We start from the raw sequence: 20122 nt of genomic DNA on the forward strand, positions 1-20122 counted from the left end.
ACATAAAAAATCACATATAAATTATATCTAAAAGATTATTAAAATTAAATATTTAAAATGCATTTTTTATATTAACAAAAATTAATAATTATAAAAATGTAGTTAACTAGTTTTATTAAATTTTTGTATAAAACAAACCTATTTAAATAATATTAATAAAACAATATGCAAAAATATGAAACATTCTTAACAATTATTTTTCACCAATTACATATTATCTGATTAAATTATAAATTCACAAAAATTACCATAAACTTAAGTATATTTATAAAATAATAAGTAATATAACTAAAATTTGTTATAAATGCCTGCATAAACAAACCGCAGTGTTTCAGCACAACTAATTCAATTTTATCGGATTTCCACATCCGATTTGTATTCAGTATTTTTTTAAAAAATTACTTTTATTAATTTTAATAAATCCTAAAAATTAATTTATATTCATTTTAAATTATATAATTACATTATAAACTGATACAAAATCATGTATAATTTTAAAATTAATTAAAAATTAAAAAATAATTAAATAAATATATTATTAAACTTTTATATAAATTAATAAACATTCTCGGATTTTCATATCCGAAAATATGATTATCGGAAATCTATATCCGACAATTTCATTTTAAGTTTTTTTACACAAAATTAGTTTTATTCATTTTAATATAATCATAAAATTATTTTTTATTAATTACAAATTATAAAATATATTATAAACTAATACATAAAATTAAAAAAAAATTGAAAAAGAAGTTTTAAGAAAATTTAAACTAATATAAAAATATTTAATGTAAACCTGTGGAAAATATTTAAAATGTGAATGTATGTGATATCGGATATCCAGATCCGATAATTAGGGCATCGGAAATCCAAATCCGAGATTTTGTGCATCGAATATCCAAATCCGATGATATGTTAATCGGATATCCATATCCGATTAGCACATGTTTTCGTTTTATGAAACATTCTAACTAAAATTAAATACCTCTTATCTCTTAATATCAATACAACGAAGAACAAGAACATGCAAACAGATTTAAAAAAAAAAATATTAACCATCCATCAGCTATACCAATCTAAGCAGGAAGATGCAAACAAATTTTAAAATAAATACTAACCTCTAACGCTCAAAAATGAGCTAATAGGAAGAAGCCGATACCGCCCCACTACAAATGAAACAGTTCAACTTACACTCAACAATCCTTCTGAAATATATATATATAACCAACACTCATTACTTACAAAGTACAAAACTTTAAGCGAGTTGCATTTCAAAGATGGAGGGATGTAAGGTTTGTTTATAAAGATGAATCACTATGCTGGAAATGAGAGAGTAGGAGTAGGGTGTAAAAGTTGTATACTGGAAATGAGAGAGTGCAGGAGTGGGGTGTAGAAGTGGGGTGCAGGAGTTGTAGAGGTGTAGAGTCAAGGAGTGCATGGTCAAGGGTTGCAGAGGTCAGCAAAATGCATGTTTACTGATTGGAACAAAATGGAGGTGGTCTTAATGCTGACACGAAATTCACACTAATCAAAATATTAAACTCTTAAACTATTAATTAAATAAGGATATTTTTGGAAATGAGAGATAGAGAGCTGGAGGATGAAACACCCTTCCTGTAGCCCAATTTTTCAATGTAGAGCCCAATGTAATCAGAAGAGAAATTCATCGTCGCGGGTGAGTTAAGTTATGACTCCTGTTTGAAAATGGGGTATGATTGTGTTTCTTTCTCGTGCACAACGAATCACACATAACTTAGTTTGCAGGTAAGGTTCACGGATCACTTGCACGTGCCGGCAAAGTCAGAGGCCAAACCCCAAAGTAGCTAAGCAGGACCAAAAGAAGAAGCCAAGTGGACTCGCCCACAGGAGGATGCAGTACAATCGCCGATTCGTCACCGCCGGTATTTTCTCAAACCCTAATTTTCGCTTCAATTCCCATTTCGTACTATTGAGTGATATGAAGTGTGTTACGAAAGTAGAAGATGGATAATTGCGCGGTCTCTAACGAGGGGTTCGGTTTATGTTGTTGTAGTGGTGGGATTTGGCAAGAAGAGGGGTCCCAACTCGTCTGAGAAGTGAGGTTGAGGCTTGAAGAATACGTAACCCTATAATTAGAGTAAAAACCCGAGAATTGTGGTCGATATTTCTCATATATGCACTCAAGCCTCTGTTATATTATTTCTCATATCTAGTTCAAATCCATAGTAATTTGGATTTTCAGCTTTCCACATCCTCAACCTTGACAATGCTCAGTCTTGTTTATAGAATCTTTTTTTTTTTTTTTTCCATATAAATACCACTCAATTTTCATATGAATACTTATAGTGACAGCGAGACACAGCACGAATGTTGGGAACATATTCGCGCATAAGGTATGTGCTCGAGCACCTCTGTTCCATGTTGGAACTGAAACAAGTCCAAGCCATTATCACCAAAGCAGGCTTTCAAACCCATACTCCTTTCATTGATAGGTTAATATTCTTCTCCGCACTTTCTCCTACGGGAGACCTCTCCCATGCTCATTCCCTCTTCCTACAAACTTCTATGAACAACTCTTTCCTTTGCAACACTATGATTCGAGCCTTTGCCAAGTCTTCCTTCCCTCTTCAAGCTCTATACATCTACAGCCACATGCAGACCTCAGATGTTGTATCTGACCATTTCACCTACAACTTTGTGCTCAAGGCTTGCTCTAGAGCATACAAGTTTGTCCAAGAATTTGGTGAGTGCGATGAGATCACTATTGTTTCCAAAGGGGGTGAAGTCCACTGTACTGTTCTCAAACTGGGGTTTGATCAAGACCCCTCTATTCAGAACTCTTTGCTCTATATGTACTCTCAATGTGGATTGGTCCATGTTGCCCAAAACTTGTTTGATGAAATCAGTAACAGAAGTTTGGTTTCTTGGAATATCATGATATCGGCATACCATCGTGTCAACAATTCTAAGTCAGCTGATTACCTTCTTGAATCAATGCCACTCAAGAATGTTGTTTCATGGAACACTGTCATCGGAAGGTACACCAGGTCAGGTGATATTGAGGGTGCAAGAAGGGTGTTCCAAGTTATGCCCGAGAGGGATGTTGTGTCCTGGAATTCTATGATTGCTGGTTTTGTGTCCGTTAAGGATTATGCAGGAGCATTGACACTGTTTTCTGAGATGCAAAATGCCGAAATAAGACCCACTGAAGTGACGTTTATTTCAGTTCTGGGTGCCTGTGCCGAAACTGGTGCACTAGAAATGGGAAGCAAAATACACGAGTCTCTCAAAGCTTCTGAGCATAAGATTGAAGGGTATTTGGGAAACGCCCTTCTGAATATGTATTCTAAATGTGGAAATTTGAGTTCAGCTTGGGAGGTATTTAGAGGGATGAGGATAAAAACTACTAGTTGTTGGAATGCTATGATTGTTGGTTTGGCTGTCCACGGTTACTGTGAGGAAGCTCTGAAGTTGTTTTCAGAGATGGAATGCGGGCTTGGTACTGTTAGGCCGAATCGAGTAACATTTATTGGTGTTTTGATTGCTTGTAGTCATAAGGGTTGGGTAGATAAAGCAAGATGGTATTTTGATCATATGGTGAAGTATAAAATTGTGCCCGAAATCAAGCATTATGGTTGCATGATTGATCTTTTTAGTAGATTTGGTTTGCTGGAAGAGGCACATCAGATGATCAGGACTTCTCCTTTCCAAAATAGAGCCATTTTATGGAGAACGTTGCTGGGTGCTTGTAGGACACAAGGGAACATGGAGCTGGCTAAGGTGTCATTCCTACAACTTGCCAAATTGAAAAGTCTATCAGACGGAGATTATGTGTTGTTATCTAACATTTATGCTGAAGCTGAGAGATGGGATGAGGTTGAGCGATTAAGGAGTGAAATGATTGACTTGCATGTCTCTAAGCAAGTTGGACACAGCCAAATTGATATGACTAAATGTGATAAGCTTTCCTAAATAAACTATTTAACCCCTTTTTTATACTGGATATTTCTTAGCTTTCTCGTAGTTATAATATTTTTTTAATAGAACTGTAGTGCTAAAGCATCACAGTGTTAATTGACATCCTAACTATGTTGATGCCACAATTAGCAAAAATCATCTGCTGCTGCCCAATCTATAAAATAAAGGAGAAAAAAAATGGGAGACTAGACCAAAACCAACTAGAAAGACTTATAACAAGGAAGTTGAAGTCTATTTCTGAAAAAATAATAATTTAAAAAGAAGGTACGTTATCTCAACATGTACGGCACTGCAAACTAATTCCAAAATTTGTTACATGATGATATTTATAGGTTATTATTATTCAATTGGTATATTTTGAGTTATAAAAGTGTATTTCTCTTTACAAAGAGGAAGGAATGAAAAAGATCAATATTTATCTTTTAGCTTCTTCATAGCTTTAATGGCAGTTTGAGATATTTTAGAGCAGTGTAGCTTTTAGCTTCCTAACAAAACCCATGTAGATTTTGGCGTTCAGTGATATCATATTATCGGGTTGAATAAGAAAAAATATCCTGAACACCATTTGAAGTTGTGTACTTAGAATAATTGGTACTCTTCAAATAACCTGTGTGTTTGTAGTAATTATTTTTCGTGATATAATTCAAGAAATGGTGAGACAGAGAAACTATTCTTTCGATTCAATTTGGAGGAAAGGTTGATATCTTGTTGCATTATGCTGGTGTTTTTTTGTAAATAATTTGTAGCCAGATTTATTTGGTAATGAAGGATATTAATTTTACTATGTCTAGGTCAAACAGAATATGTATTTCTGGATTTGAATACATGTATTTAAAGGACTAGTGTGTTCCCTCAATTATATGCAGGCTGACCAGAAAGATAGTTCCTTAGGGAAGCTTGAGAGAAGATAAATGGAAGAATATAACAAGAGCAGCATGAAGAAGGCAAGGCTGAACTCGTTGCTGACAAACTTGCTAGATGATCCTATACTTTCTGATGTTCCCAAGAACCCAACTTTGGCAGATGTTGACACTCTCATTAGCCTTGAATTGGGTAGTGCCATGCGCATTTCTGTCTTGAAATTGGATGGGTCTACTCTTGGTAATATTCACATTACTAATATGTTTTGAAAATTTTAAATGAGGTGTTTAAAGTTCTGATTCACTAGTTGTTTTGGTGGTATAAGACGTGATCGTGATGAATTCAGCAACAGTCAAGGATTTGAAACTTGCCATCAAGAGGAAGGTAAATGACATGGAACAATCTGGCATGGGTCACCGCCACATTTCTTGGTGAGTTACAGTCTTCCTTTTCTCTCTAGTCCACAATCATTTCTCCTTTCTCAAAATGATAAAAATAGTTAGTGAACTTCTTTACTGTATTCCAGAAGTTATTGCTCATAGCAATATCGCTTTAGTCATTGTGAGTAATTTTGTTAACAATGGTGTAATATTTGATTAGATTGCAAAAGTTCATCTTAGGAAAGCCTGATTTTTTGTCACTCTACAGTTAAAAAACTTATGCATTTGCAGGAAACATGTATGGGCAAATTATTGTTTGTCATACCATAACAACAAGCTCCTAGATGATAATGATGCAGTTCAAAATTTTGGTGTACGAAATAATTCTCAGGTATGTTCTTTGCATTATTCTGTGTTAAAATTTATTTTGTATCTCTTCTCTCCTAACTTCTTTATATTTTCTTTTTCCAATATATGAATTTACGTATTACATATCCTTAAAGGACTCGTTCTTTCTGTGGCATTTTTTTATTATGCTGATTCTCGTTATGTTTATGTTCAAATCAGTCTTAAGAAAAGCTTTGATAACCTTTTTTTGTGTGAAAAATGATATGGTTGCCTTGCATCCTACTTTTTTGCATTACGTTAGTTTATGGTGCATGCCATTTCATATAGAAATATTTTGCTTAGTTTGTCCTACCCATTCTTTTTATGAAATGTAGAACTGGACTACAAGAAGTTTCTGTTTATGCAGCTGTTTTTGTTCTTTTGCATTGTTATTTCTTTGTTGAAAGTTATTTACAAAAATTCCTTTGCTTTTCATCCCTTGTCCACTAATTGGATGATATCTTTAACATTGTGTAATTTAATGGTAACTTATTCCTGCATAGGTTCAATTTGCACCCTTTGTCATGACAAAACAATCACGGAGGCATTCGAAGAGGAGAAAACACCGTTTTTTTCATGGCCTTAATAAGCGTTCCTGATCAAACAAGGCCATGCTCTAAGAGACTGAAATCTTTGTTGGTACGTGTTGGACTAACAGAACTTCAACATTTAATGTTGTTTCACCTTGCAATGTCAGTCATTAGCCTTTTCTTGCAGACAAGCCTGTCTCACACAAAGTTCTCTTTGAATCTTTACTACATGGAAAATGTTGTCTAAAACCAGCACCCGCTGCTATGTTGTGGTAAGCTACTTCGGGTTATAGGATTCTTTGGCCTATCCTCCTGCTCATGCTTATTGCTGCTGTTAGCTAAAATGACTTCATATAATTGTACCTAACGTCCATCCAAATCATTTTTCAATCTTTTGCAAACAATTCGAAAATATGTAAATAAAGTTACCCCCAAAAAACATCATGGGCTTATCTGTTGTTGATGTTGGTAAGTAGGTGATCTGTCCCAGTAAAAGTACAAGTAATCAGTGTTTTATTTTGTTAAAGTAATTAACTTTTTTATTATTGCAACTTTATAGAGTTATTGTTTTAGTTTACTTTTAATGAATTGAATGTCATAATTATCCCATTTTCCATCCATCAGTAAGGAATATTCCATTTTCTTAAAGTTCCAATGAGTCTGCAGAGAAGTAATCCTCTTGCTAGTCTATTGTAGTTTTGTTTGTCTTAAGTTTATTGAGGAAATGAAAAGACATTTTCATTTTATGGTTGTCGAGGGAACCTAAGACGTTCTTATTGGATTGGGCCTGACAAATGACAAATGGAAGCAGAATAGTCCATGTACTGCACCTGCCATTGTCAATGATCTTTTTCCCCTCAAAATACTTAAGGCGTTTCTTACTCTAGATATGTATGGGAGATTTATTTTCTTTGTATATACTTAATTTACAACACTATTAGCAACCACCTTAGTTTGTAATTATTCCTTTTTCCATACCAATATCAGTATTTACAATAGTGAGGAATCTCCCGATAAAGTAAGGGGACAGATAATGTATGCATGTGAGAGCTATAGAGCCAATTTAAGTAGCAGTCTTTGCAGAGTGAAGATGAACCCTAAAACACAATATGCTTTGTTCAAACCTTATCACATAAATCTTGATGTTGCAATAATGGTCAGACAACAACTGAGGAATCTCCTACACGAGCTAGCTGAAATGGTCACAACACTCGTTTCTGACATAAATTCGAAGAAAAATTGACTACACAGTAATGTTTATAGATTCCTAAGAATATTTTAATTTTAGTTTTAGTAAGATGATTTTTTTTTTTAAATCCATTTTTAATCTCAATAAAACCATAGTTCATTGTGAAGTTATTATTAAAAAGATGGGTTTTTTTTTTTTTTTATATTGCATGTTCAGTATATTTACTTTATTTATTTAAAACTAAAATAAAAATATTTTAGAAAGAAAAGTTTAACCAAATATGAATAAAATTCAAATTATATATATAAATGTTCTTTATACACTTAGGTTTGAGTTAATAACCACAGCATAATCTGGACAAAGAATTGTCTATATATATGAATGTTCTATGTAAAACTTTACATTATCGACGTTTTCTGCTTCTTGAAACTAAGTAAAAAGGTAAAGTGAAATTTATCTAAAACATTAATATAAACTAAATGTTGAAAAAAAAAACTAAATAATTATCCTGAACAAAAGAAAAAACCAGTGCAAATGGTGACCCCTTTACAAGAGGTACTGACAAAAGTTGTCATATTGTAACACCAAATGCAAACCAAATGACAAACATAAAAATACGACACAAATGACAATAAAAATAAGATTATTATTATTATTATATAGTAAATTATTTTATTTTTCTATCATAATTAAATAATTTAATTTCCACCATAGATAATTCAATCTCTTATTATGAGATTCAAACAAATTTTCACATAAAAATTAATATAACACAAGAAAAGATAAGAAAATATGTAAATTAAATTATTGAAACCCAATTTTGGATTTAACGCCTCCATCATCATAATAATAATAATAGTAATAATAATAATATTATTATTATTATTATTATAATTAAAAACTGTAATTGTAATTAAATTTAATCTTTGTTAACTATATATTTTATTCTATCCTAGTTTATGCCTGCTAAAACAATAGTAAACTAATTTTTTTCGTACAATTTTGTTCTTTATAAATTGTAATTGCATTTTTTGTCTCTAAATTTTTAAAGTTAATCTGACTTTTTTAAGTAATCACTTATTTAAGAAATAGATCAAATTTGATTATATTAAAATAACAAAAATTTAGTTATTTTAAAAATAAGCATATCAGATAAATACATAAAAAAGCTTAAATTTGCTTTTTTTTAAAACACTTATATGATATCAAATTCTTAACACTAAATCATGTAAATAAGATTCAGCGATAAAATATAAAAATGTTATCCAAATATGTTAATATTTTCTATAAAACGGGTGATATAATAACTGTGAAAAAAAAATCAATTTTATATATTAACTGTGAAAAAAAAAACAAATTTAATATATAATTAAAATTTTATAAGAATCAAAATTAGAAATTAACAAAAACATATGGATAAAAAAGTTATGAAATTCTAAAATAATTGAAAACGTGACAGTAAAATTTGCTCAGACTCTGAAAATAATACTTAATATTATGTTTGGATAAGAGAATTCTTTACAATTCTTTAAACAACTAATTGAATTTTTATTTTTATAAATATTTTATTTGAAAATAAAATTAAAACATATTATATTTTATTTTTTATAAAATAACTGGATTTTTCTTTTAAGATAAAATTCTATTTTAAAAACTTAAAATAATATTAGTTAAATTTTAATATTCAAATAATAATTAATATTTTCTTTAATGTATATGTATGTATAAAGAAAGTAAGAAATTTTAATTTTTTTAAGTGAATTTTAAATTTTATTGTTTTAATTATTTATATTATTATCTTAAAATTCTTTAATTTTAATTTATTATTTGTCTTAAATAAATATTTTTTAAACAACAAATTATTTAAACAGTGATAGATTTTTATTCATGAAAAAATTAAAAAAAAAAAGGCTTATTTTTAAAATAAGTAGATTGGACAAACATATCAAGAATAAAATCTGACTATTTTATTAAAAAAAACACACAAACAAAATCATCCTGTTTTAACTTAATCAATTGTTATAGTTTTAACAGTGAGTTTGTAAAAAAAATTGTAAGAGAAATATTTTATACTTAATTTTACAAGCTTTTAAATGATTCATATTATTACAAGTTAAAAATGAAGTTGTTTAATGGTGATACATAAACCCATAAAATAATAAAATGAAATACTTTTTATCTTAAATATAATTTAAAATTACAAAATAAAAAATAGAAACCATTCTTAAAAAAAAAGCATCTTTCTTAACATGGTATGGATTGGCGATAAGCATTTTGTAAGAGATATAATGGAAACATAGGACAATTTTGTAACGGAAATTTTGTCGATTCCCTTTTGATGTTTTGTGACGGCAAACTACACACCTTTTCAATCTTTCACTAATCCAACTTCAAATGTCTTCTTATTCTCTAGTTAAAGTTTTTATGAAGCAAGATCACATGATCAACAAAAACCTACCATTTTTTTTTATTCCATTCCAACTGTCATCACTGTCATAAAGTAAAAATATACACCAACACGTTCTTCATCTAACAAAAACAGAATTCAATCTTTTAAATAAGATTTTAAATCTAAATACATAGATAAAAAATAACCCAGGAATAAAATCTTACTGCAAGTATTCTAACTGTAAATACATGATGATTCTCTTGTTCTGTTAATCTGACTATTTCTTTGATAAAGAACAGTAGAGTGCGGGGCACCCCTCTGTACTCCGGATTCTTCGTTTTGTTCAACAACGAAGATAAGTCTTCGATAATAAAACAAAAATATAGCTATTATTTCTAACCCAAAAAATCAAAAAGAAGAGAGAAATAACATGAGCAATTGTTTTTCCCCAATATATCTTTCCGGGCATCACGGAACTAACTCCAGATTCACGTAAAGGAAACAAGGAAACAAATCGCAGCATTTACATTGCTGTCATTTAACTCTTCTTCTCCACATCCGTTTCACCCAAAAGACAATGACCAAGAAAACCAAATGATTTATATTATTTTTTTCAAAGAAAGTGGAAGGACAGGTGAAACAGAACCAGAGCACAAAAATGGAATTTAACTCTTTAGTACTTTCAAACCCCAAAGCTGTTGGTCCACAATCAATGAACCAAATCCCCAAAAACACTCTCAACTGGGTTTCCTTTGCTTAACAGTGTTACTTAGCAACTCATCATGACCTTGAACAATGCTAAGACTGCTATTAAATGTCATGTTAGTTGATTCACGCACTCCATGATGATCAGATTTTAATGGTTAGCCAGCACAATTCAGTGGCATGTATAACTCCAGAGTTAGGCACAACAGACAGTTGGTGAAAACATAAATTATGAGCTATCATTGTACCATCAAAAGCATTTGATCTAACAATGAACCCAATGTAATATTAATTCTCACCTACTATAAAAAATCAAAAATAATATACCAAAAGAGAAGACTTTACCCATGTAATGAGTTCATCAGTCATCAAATTGGGCATCGGAAACCACGCTGAGATCGTCTTCTTCTTCAGGTGGAGCAGGGAAGTTGAGATCTATGAAACTTTCTTTGAAACGGGTGGAATCATTGGCAGTGGAGGAAGAAGAAGGTACCATATGAGATCTCTTGTGGCCACCCAGAGCTTGACCAGACCCAAATACCTTAAAACAAAAGGGGCATTCGAAGATTTTACTATCGTTACCCGAACCTTCGCAAATGCTTCGGTGGCTGCCCAATGCGCGCGAAGATCGAAACGTCTTGTCGCAACTCTGGCACTGGTGCTTCCGGCAAACTCTTCTGAACTTGATCTCTTCCAGTGATCTCTCTTCTTCGTCGTCTTCCATGGGGTTGTTGTTGTCGAAAGCAGCGTGGGTGTTCTTGCTCCAACGGTCTCTGGACAGCATCATGAGACACATGGCGACGTCTTCTTCAGGGGAAGTGTCGGAGACAGAGCTGACGGGCTCGGGGGACTCCATGAAGCTGAGTTTGGGCCGGGCCTTGGGTTGGGAATTGGCGGGCCTGCGTGAGCGCTTGGATCGTCGGCGGGTTGGGTTCTTTGACTCGGTCTCGCTCTCCCTGTCTTGCACGACGGCGCCGGAGTCGAACTCGGGATCTGCGAGCCTGAAACATTTCTTGGGATTCTCTCGCAAGGCGTAGTTGAGGAGAGCCTTTTGTTGTTGTTCATTATGAGGGTGTTGTTGTATGTCTTGACGTGAAGATGAATTGGAAGAGAAAGTGTTAATGGATTGAGGAAGAGGTTGGGGTTTGGGTGGAAGAGGAAGAGGAAGGGTGGCTAAGTGAGCCTTCATGTGGCCACCGAGAGCTCTGCCATTGGCGAATGTTCTCGAACAGAGCTTGCATTTGTGGCGCTCCATCTCAATGCTCTGCTCTCAGAGATACGTTTGGTTTTGGGGTATTTGGGAACTTAAAAAGGAGTAGGTAACAAGCATTCTTCCACCAATAGGACACACACGACCCAAAAGTTATGGTTCTGCATATGTGTCTATTATTATTATTATTATTATTATTATTATTCAATTAATAATATATATAAATATACATATACTGCGTATTTATATGAGCTGTGATTTGTGAAGCGTCAACACAACAAATTCCAACAGTGACATTCATTATTCGGTGGCAAAAACTAACAAAGTGTGATCGTGAACAGTGAAAAGAGCAGCAGCGAACATGCAAACCTTGCCCCTATGGAATAACTTTTTTTTCATTTACTGCTTTCTGTTTCTCAATCTCAAGAGCAACTTTTTTTGTTACCTGCTAATCCTCATTCTTTATATGGTAAGTTTATTTTATTTACAATCTATCTAAAATATTAACACATTTAAATTGATGACATGGTAGACCTAATCAATAAATCTCATTATTATATTAGATTTATAAAGTGGATTTTAAACTTAAATTAATCCTATTATTCTACCTTATATCTTATATATAATATATACATAAAAAAAACTTTTTATAATAACATTCAATCTCTTTTTATAATAATGATTGTAATTTATAAAATAATTAAATTTATATTAAAAATAGAATTGTAATTATTTTAATTTAAAATAATAATTACTTCAAGGATAGTTTTAAGAATTATGTATACGAAAAAAAAAGATTTTTTTTTTATGGTTAAAATTTAAAAACAGTAAAATTGATCAAGTAATTAATTTAACTTAAGTTTTTATTCGGAAAATAAAATTAGAAAACGTGGATACAAAAAGACCAATTCCCTTTATATATACATATGTATAAATTATTTTTATTTGTGTTATTTGTCATTAATATCCTTTTATTTGTATTTAATACTTTATCATTCACAATCAATTATACAATAAAACATAATAGACCTTGGCAACAGACCAGACATTCATTAAAGAAGGAAGTTACACGGGTTTTTTCTTGGTTGTCTTTTAAAAATATTATTCAAAAGTGGTTTTATTAAAAAAGGTTTATTTATATAGATGAAATTTACTATATGTTTGTTTACAATAAAAAATTTATATATATAGGTTTGTTAACACGTATAGACATGTTTTCAGTTGGTACATTTTAAGATATAGATAAAAATATCTTCATTTATTATGGACTCTAAGTTTTAAGACATGTCATGTCTTAAAGATTTTAAACTTAAAAATAATAATAAATAATTATTTTTTGGAAAAAAAATCTAAAAGAATTATTAAATAAAATACTCTTGCAAGAAATCATATTTTTTCTCTATCATTCTAAATAACCACTCTTCCTTCTCATTCTGTGGGACAAATAATCAAAGGAAGATGAGTAATTTGAATTTCTTGGCATAACATGATTAATTAATGAATTACGTGTCATTAAAATTTGTCTTAGTGTGAGCATCTGATACGTGAGCCTTTACTTAGCATGCCATGCATAGGCCATTGTTGATTGACACGTGTCTTGTTGACGTCGCAATTCATGATACCCACAACATCTATCTCCACGAGACATATCACTTTCTTTTTGAATAATACGATGCCACGTCTTTCCATAAATTATTATTTTTTTTAAATAATAAAAGTATTGATTTCTCCATTAGAAGATGTATTTTAACTCACCTATTTAAAAAGAGAAGATTAACTTTAACATCATACAACTATGCTCATAACTCAAACATTTGTATCTTTGTAATCTTATATTCAACATGCTTATAAAAGCAACTTCAGGTATTACTTTAGTCAACTTCATTTTGTTCACAATAATTTTCACTGTTAACTCTCTTTTATTTTCTTTTTCTCATTTTTAATCCTCCGAACTAAAAAAAAATACAATTTAGCAATCAAAATTAGTGATTGGAAAAAGCTGATCACAAATTATTATAACCAAAATAACTATTAAATAGTAGTAGCTAACTAATGATTAAAAAATAACGATTGAATCAGTATATATTAATATTCATATATATATATATATATATATGACTGAAATATGGATTAAAATATGTTTAATATGAAAACTATCAAATGAAAATTATCAACTAAAAATGTTCTAGCCATTTTTATCAACGTAGCAAATATTGTATTAGTGATCGAAATGTTGTTGGTAGCTAAAATATGTATTATAACTTCAAAACTTCATATTTTTATTTAGAAATATTTCCATTTTATTTTTATGTTAGATCATGTAATACACTTTTTATTTCTATATTACTTTTTATTGCATTATATATCTGAGTTTATTGTTGTTTATAATTAAATTTATAGTATTTATATATAAACAGGTTACAAAATTATTTACAATTCTATATAACAAGCAAGTAAAATTATGTACATATAAAAGTAATCACCATAATATACTTATTGTTATTTTTTTTTTCACTCGTTTGAAATATATTAGTCACTAAATCTATTTATTTTTCTCTACCAATTTAGCCACCAAAAAATATTTTAATTAAAATAGAAAAATTACCTATTAGCGACGGAAAGATAAACATCACTACATTATTTCATGCGACCGAATATTTTTTAAATTTAATAATATATTTTCAAATTGGCAACAAAAAAATGTTAAATCTTTTTATTTTTGTAATTGAATTAGTCAAGAATTAGCGACTGAAATTTTGGTGATTATTCAAGAATCAACTTTCAAGAATCTTACCATTAAGAATTAGCAATATATATACAAATAAGATTGTTGTGTATGGCATGTAAGTGAAATAGAAAAGTATGAGGGTGATTGTGGAAGCATTGCATTTGCATGCGAAACGTAGGGTTGAATTGAATGAAGAGGGACCATGATTTGGTGCAATGGAGTAAACTTGAAAGACATAGAAGGAGATTATGGAATGGCCTACATGCCTACACCAAAACACCACTCACTTAAACCCATTTTACGATTGCTTCTTCTCTTGTCTGCTCCAACTATCACAAACTTTGCTATAACCAGATAAGCTCTTGATGTGCCCTACATACCCTCTCACTTTTCCTATCCCATCATGCCAAAACAAACCAAATCTTCCACCATTTTATTCTAACTATTTTCCTTTACATCAATTAAATATTTTTTACATGAAAAATAATAACAACTTATGTACAAAAGATATTCATCTTACTTTAATATTAAAAGTACTATATGAACAAACAGATGACAAAATCCTAACACTAATTTGATTGTTAATCGGATCTTTGTACAATTGAATGTATCAATGTTTATAGTAGATTGAAATAATATGTATTCTTTGAATAATACTAATCATATTTATATAAACAATGTGAAAGGCGAATTTATGTTTCTATCGAAACAATACTTATGTAAAAAGTATAATAATAATATCATAAACTATCACAAAACTACCGAGATTTAGCTATAATATATAAATATGATTCACATAAATCTAAATTTAGATTATTTCATAATTAAAGGATTTAAAAGATGTTATTAAATCACACTTTTTAATATATCTATTAAACCAAATACAAACATGTTATATCATAATTAGAAATGACACCAAATTCGCGACGAATAATTGGTGTCTGCAAGTTGCAGGTATTTTAATACTCGCTTATAAACGAGTCGGGTACAAATATTATACTATTCGCTACCCGCAAAAAATAAAAAAAATTAATTTATATTTTATTAAGTTAAATTTAATTAAAATTAAAATTAAGTTATATTTTATAACGTTAAATTTAATTAAAATTAAATTTTAATTTATATTTAATTTAATTTATATTATATTATATATATTTTGTAATTTTATTTAAATTTTCTTTTAATAGTTTATAAAAATATATTTTTTTAGATATTTGGATATATGTGACTTTTAAAATACTCGCAAATATTTTTTAAACAAATATTTGTATTAATAGCGAACAAGTAAAAAGTAGATATTTTTTTGTGTATAAATATTATCCATGTTCCATCTGACTGGATGTCATTCCTGATCATAACACTGATATTTCGTTTTCATGTATAGTTGAAGTTTTTTTTAGTAAATATAATTTAACAATTCATAAATTAGTAAAGTCAATGAACAACTTTTTAGAAATAAATCAGAATCAATAATACATATAAGAAAATATATCCACTGAAACGAATGAAGTGTATTATAAAAAGAATTGATTTTTTAAATTTAATTCCATAATATATACTCGAGCTTAAATTTCTTAAGAAAACAATAAACACTTTCTTGATGATCACTTAAACACCACATTTCTATCATATCAGAATATTCAAAATTGATATTTACTTTTCAAAAACTTTTTAAAAAAATCGGTAAAATTAGGTACATGGAAGAACAGTATTCAAAACATATATAAAGCAAAGGAAGAATATACATTTTCATTTATTGTTCGAGAAAATAATATTGACAGCACTATATAAACAAATAGAAAGCGATCCACATATAGTTGGCGGGTCAACTAGAAATTGATATTTCATATATAATGGAGTTTTACCAAATCCCCATAGATTACATGGCTTTTTTTTCAAAAGTAAATGGGGTTTCTGCTGGCTATTGCAATTTTGGTTTCGGAAAGAAAATCCAAATAAAAGCAACTGAATCATGACACGTGGCGAATCAAAATTATATTTATTTTAAAAAAATAGTGAATGTCATAATTTATAATGAAAAATAGTAAAGATAAAAACTTGAAATATGAAATCAAATTTTGAGTCTTTCCATTACCTAGATAGAAACTATTAAATATTCGAAATGAAAATAAAAATAAATGTTATAACAATAACTTTGCTTCAATTTTTCACATATTTATTGTATTCCATAAGTCTACCATTAATAATAAAAATAAAATAAATTGAGTAAAATAAAGTTATGTGAGATGAGTCTAAACATGTTAACTAGTTAAAATACTTATTCTATCCCTCAGACATGACAACGAACCATGTTACGTGACTTATCTCGTATTGATCTGTCACATATTCTCCAACGTAGTTGGATGAAAATTAGAATTTATTATGAAGATCGTGAAATTGACTTGGCTTGGGTGAAGTTGGCTTTGAACAGAGGATTAATACAATTATTATTGTATGAAAACTATAGGTTTTATGTTAGGTATACTATTCTTACAAGATAATATTTGTATTTTTATTTCATACATATACATGACCAGGTGAGGTTTGGTCTCTAGAATTATTTTATTTTATTTACAGAGATTGACTAATAATTATATATATGACTTCTATGGTTTATGTCAAACTTTTCATTTAACAATTATAAATATATAGTTAAACTGTTTCTGTATATAAATATATATAATTGTTCAAATTTCTATTAATATATATATATATATATATATATATATATATATATATATATATATATATATATATAATGTATATTAAAAAATTAAAATATTTTAGATTAATATAATACTCTATATAGTAAAACCACCCCTTAATATACTTCAACCTAACCTGTAATTTTTTAATGAAAAATTATTGGACGAAAAATACGAAATAAAAGGGTAATAAGTTTTTAGAATTTAAACAATATAACAATAATTTTAGTTACGAAATTATCTTTTTAAAGTTTTCATTCACTACATTGTTGTTATTTATTGGTAAGTTATACATTATTCTTGTAGAGATTTTGTCAACGACTTTGTTAACGGAATATTGAAGATGGATTGAATAATTCTGGAAAAGAGTGTTAAAGGCTTAAAACAAAATAACTTAAATTTTAATGGACTATAATTTGATTGTTACATTCATTTTAAATATTTTTTTTCCAAATTTAGTTATTATATATTTTTAAAAGTTTTTTTAATTATTATAAAAAAAAGTATGTTTTGCTCATAACTAAAATTGTAAAATATTTAATTTTTACATTTTATTAAAATCATATAAAACATTTTTCTTGTGAAATGCTTTTTACTTTTAAATATGATTTAAAAATTATTACGTGTTTAAACGCGAAGAGTTGAAATAATTCACTGTTTGTCAGATCAAATAAAGTTAAAGTTGTTGGATTAAAAAAAATAATTCATTATTTCTTAAATATGAGAACTCAATATAATCAAACTTTAAAATAGAACTGAAAATAAAATTCGAGTTATACTTTAAAAATAAAAAACAAACTTAACCTCTTTTTTTCTTTGGCATCTCAATGATTTTTTTAATAAATTTTACATTAATTAAATATTTTTTATAAATATAAACAATGTTTTCGATTTATGTTAAAAATAATATTTTAACCGCGAGTTACGATTAGTTATTAACTTCGGTTAATTAAAATTTTCTTTATTAACATTGACAAGATAAGTTTTTCTTTTTTTTGCAATGTTAAGTAGGATTATTTTTATAAATACTAATTATATTATCTTTTTGTTAATATAAGTCATTTTTTAATATACATTGTATAAACAATTTTATAATTAATATTGTTAAAATTATTTATTCATCAATATAAGTTTTAGTTCTTTTTAAATTGATGTTTGATAGAGTTTCTTAAACAATATTAGTGAAACCATATTTTAGTAGATGTCAACCATATTATTATTTTTTATTGAAATCTGTACTTGCTATTTATTTTGTTAAATGTAAAGATTTAGAAAATTATAAACCTTGTTGGAGTACACATGACAGCAAATAATGGGCTGAGGATTCTACTCTTTCAAAAATACAAAAGTTTCAGAACTCAAGTTTCTTTCATTTTCTAAAAAAAAAAATAAAAATCAACGCTTTCCTCTTCTTGTTCCCTCTTTCTTCTTCATGTTTTCTTTCACTTGTTCAGAAATTTCTTCATCCAAAGTGAAATCTTGAACATTCCTTGTTGAGCATAAGCTAATTAAGTGTCTTCGATTTCAACCGATTAATCCTTCCTCTTTCTAATTCTAAATTCTAAATTCTAAATTCTAAATAGCCATTAGGGCCATGATCATGCAATATATATTGTTGCATGTGATTCATTTTGTTTTCCCCAAATTTCTTGTTTAATTTAGACCTAAAATCTATCTTCAATTTTCCAACGTTTGATCTTTAGGCAAATTATGAAAATTCTAATGGTGTCAAATTCCATAAAATAGTTCGAGTCTGAGACGTGAACACTGTCCAGGTAAGGGGAGCTAGTTCTTATTTTGTTTTGGGTTGTGTGATGTGAATGCATGATAATTTTCGAAATGGTATGTGGATTGGAAACATGATTTTGATTTTGGTTAACTTGAAATGCATGGATGGAGGTGTTTAATATGCAATTTGGTGGGTGATTATTGTATGCTGTTTTTGAATGATTTAGATTGCAGAATTATGTATGTTGGAGCTGTTGTGGTATGAAAATTCTGTTGAGGTGATGCTAGAAAGGAAATTAAGTGCCTTAGGGTTACTTTTTGGTCATTTTAAAGGAAGTGAGGTAGTTATTTTGAGAAAATGAGGTTTGTCATGTTTTTGGGCTGTCGGGACAGTTTCACCCACTGTATTGTGACTTGTTTGAGTCACTAAATTGGTCAAGATAGGTTCAAAGTGGTAAGATTGAGTTTTGGGTCCCTAAGTTGGATAAATTGGTGTTTTAGAGTTAGAAAGGAAGTGTGGTGATCAAATTTAGAGTTAGGTATTCTTGGTGATCCTAGTCAGTTTAGGTAACTTAGGTAGGTCATGTGTGACTTAGTAGGCATATTTAAATGGTTAAAAATCAACTCCAAGTTGTAGAATTGAATTTAGACCTCTAGGTTGATAAAATTGAAGTTGTAGAACCTAAATCAATGCATAAACACTTTATAATAATGTTAGAAAGGATTAGAATTGTTTAGGTAAGTTTATTTTAGCATGAAAGTTGACTTATGGGTTGTATAAGTTCACCAAAAGGATTAGAATTGGTAAAAGGGGGTAGAATTTCTCAATTATGCAGAAAAATCTGCATAATTCTCGTTTGGGCGCCCCTAAAGGGCGCTTGGACGCCATTTTCTGCTGTTGTGTTTGTTTTTGATAGTTTGTGGGGTTCCGGACGTCCGTTTTAGACGTTCTTTAGGTCGTTCTAGGGGTTTTTGACCCTTCTGGAACCATTGGTGAGGGTCTCCAAACTGTTTGAATTACTTAAGTATATGTAATTATAGTTGATAAAGAAATTGGTATTAATAAACGATGTTTCTGTGAAGATATGTAATGTATGAGTTATATATGTTTATTTTGCTTCTGAATGAGATTGTATGATTAATTGGATGAGGTTGGTGAAGTGAAACAAGATTGGTGATATGGATTATGAACTTTGAGAATTATTCTAAGATCTCTAGGTGAGATCACTTTAGTGTATGAATGAATATTGAGGCTCCTTCAAGGGAGGTTATCCCTAATACTCTGACGGTCTTTCATTCTCAAATAGAGAGGATCGACGCGGGTGGTGAGAGTAGTGGGAAGTCCTAGGGTAG

The 20122-nt window shown here is 29.4% G+C and overlaps 3 protein-coding genes and 1 pseudogene across 6 annotated transcripts; 3 read left to right on the forward strand and 1 right to left on the reverse strand.

Annotated features, from left to right (window-relative positions):
• Window positions 1-1436: 1436 nt before the first annotated feature.
• LOC106776607 lies at window positions 1437-2169 on the forward strand (annotated as a pseudogene).
• On the forward strand, window positions 1769-6791 carry LOC106777866 (U11/U12 small nuclear ribonucleoprotein 25 kDa protein). 4 transcript variants are annotated; one of them, XR_002670060.1, is made up of 7 exons: window positions 2033-2116; window positions 4824-5058; window positions 5144-5249; window positions 5490-5589; window positions 6089-6224; window positions 6303-6387; window positions 6740-6791. XR_002670060.1 is itself a non-coding variant. In XM_022787461.1 (6 exons), exons 2-5 carry the CDS (start codon window positions 4869-4871, stop codon window positions 6182-6184), a joined length of 492 nt encoding a protein of 163 aa, XP_022643182.1. In that variant the 5' UTR covers window positions 1769-1901; window positions 4824-4868; the 3' UTR covers window positions 6185-6224; window positions 6303-6738. The 4 variants fall into 4 exon arrangements, 3 of the variants coding, with proteins under 3 accessions (XP_022643182.1, XP_014521158.1, XP_022643183.1); XM_022787461.1 differs by lacking the exons at window positions 2033-2116; window positions 6740-6791 and adding an exon at window positions 1769-1901 and having other exon boundaries at window positions 6303-6738; XM_014665672.2 differs by lacking the exon at window positions 6740-6791 and having other exon boundaries at window positions 6303-6738.
• On the forward strand, window positions 2332-4221 carry LOC106777865 (pentatricopeptide repeat-containing protein At5g15300; the record flags this gene model as incomplete). Its single annotated transcript, XM_014665671.2, is given in 1 exon segment — window positions 2332-4221. A coding segment is annotated over 1 exon segment (1605 nt). The 3' UTR covers window positions 3952-4221.
• Window positions 6792-9564: 2773 nt separating the features above from the next.
• On the reverse strand, window positions 9565-11733 carry LOC106777162 (zinc finger protein ZAT9-like). Its single transcript, XM_014664696.2, has one exon. The coding sequence runs from the start codon at window positions 11651-11653 to the stop codon at window positions 10760-10762; it is 894 nt and encodes a 297-aa protein (XP_014520182.1). The 5' UTR covers window positions 11654-11733; the 3' UTR covers window positions 9565-10759.
• Between the last annotated feature and the right edge of the window lie 8389 nt (window positions 11734-20122).

This window comes from Vigna radiata, chromosome 11 (assembly GCF_000741045.1).
Source record: "Vigna radiata var. radiata cultivar VC1973A chromosome 11, Vradiata_ver6, whole genome shotgun sequence".
Lineage (NCBI taxonomy): Eukaryota > Viridiplantae > Streptophyta > Magnoliopsida > Fabales > Fabaceae > Vigna > Vigna radiata.

What these genes read in the sequence shown, in the direction of transcription:
- LOC106777866 (XM_022787461.1), top strand. Translation starts at nt 4,869, where the DNA reads ATGGAAGAATATAACAAGAGCAGCATGAAGAAGGCAAGGCTGAACTCG. An exon ending in GGTCACCGCCACATTTCTTG is followed by an intron (nt 5,250 to 5,489) that starts GTGAGTTACAGT and finishes ATGCATTTGCAG; the next exon opens with GAAACATGTATGGGCAAATT. An exon ending in GTGTACGAAATAATTCTCAG is followed by an intron (nt 5,590 to 6,088) that starts GTATGTTCTTTG and finishes ATTCCTGCATAG; the next exon opens with GTTCAATTTGCACCCTTTGT.
- LOC106777162 (XM_014664696.2), bottom strand. Translation starts at nt 11,653, where the DNA reads ATGGAGCGCCACAAATGCAAGCTCTGTTCGAGAACATTCGCCAATGGC.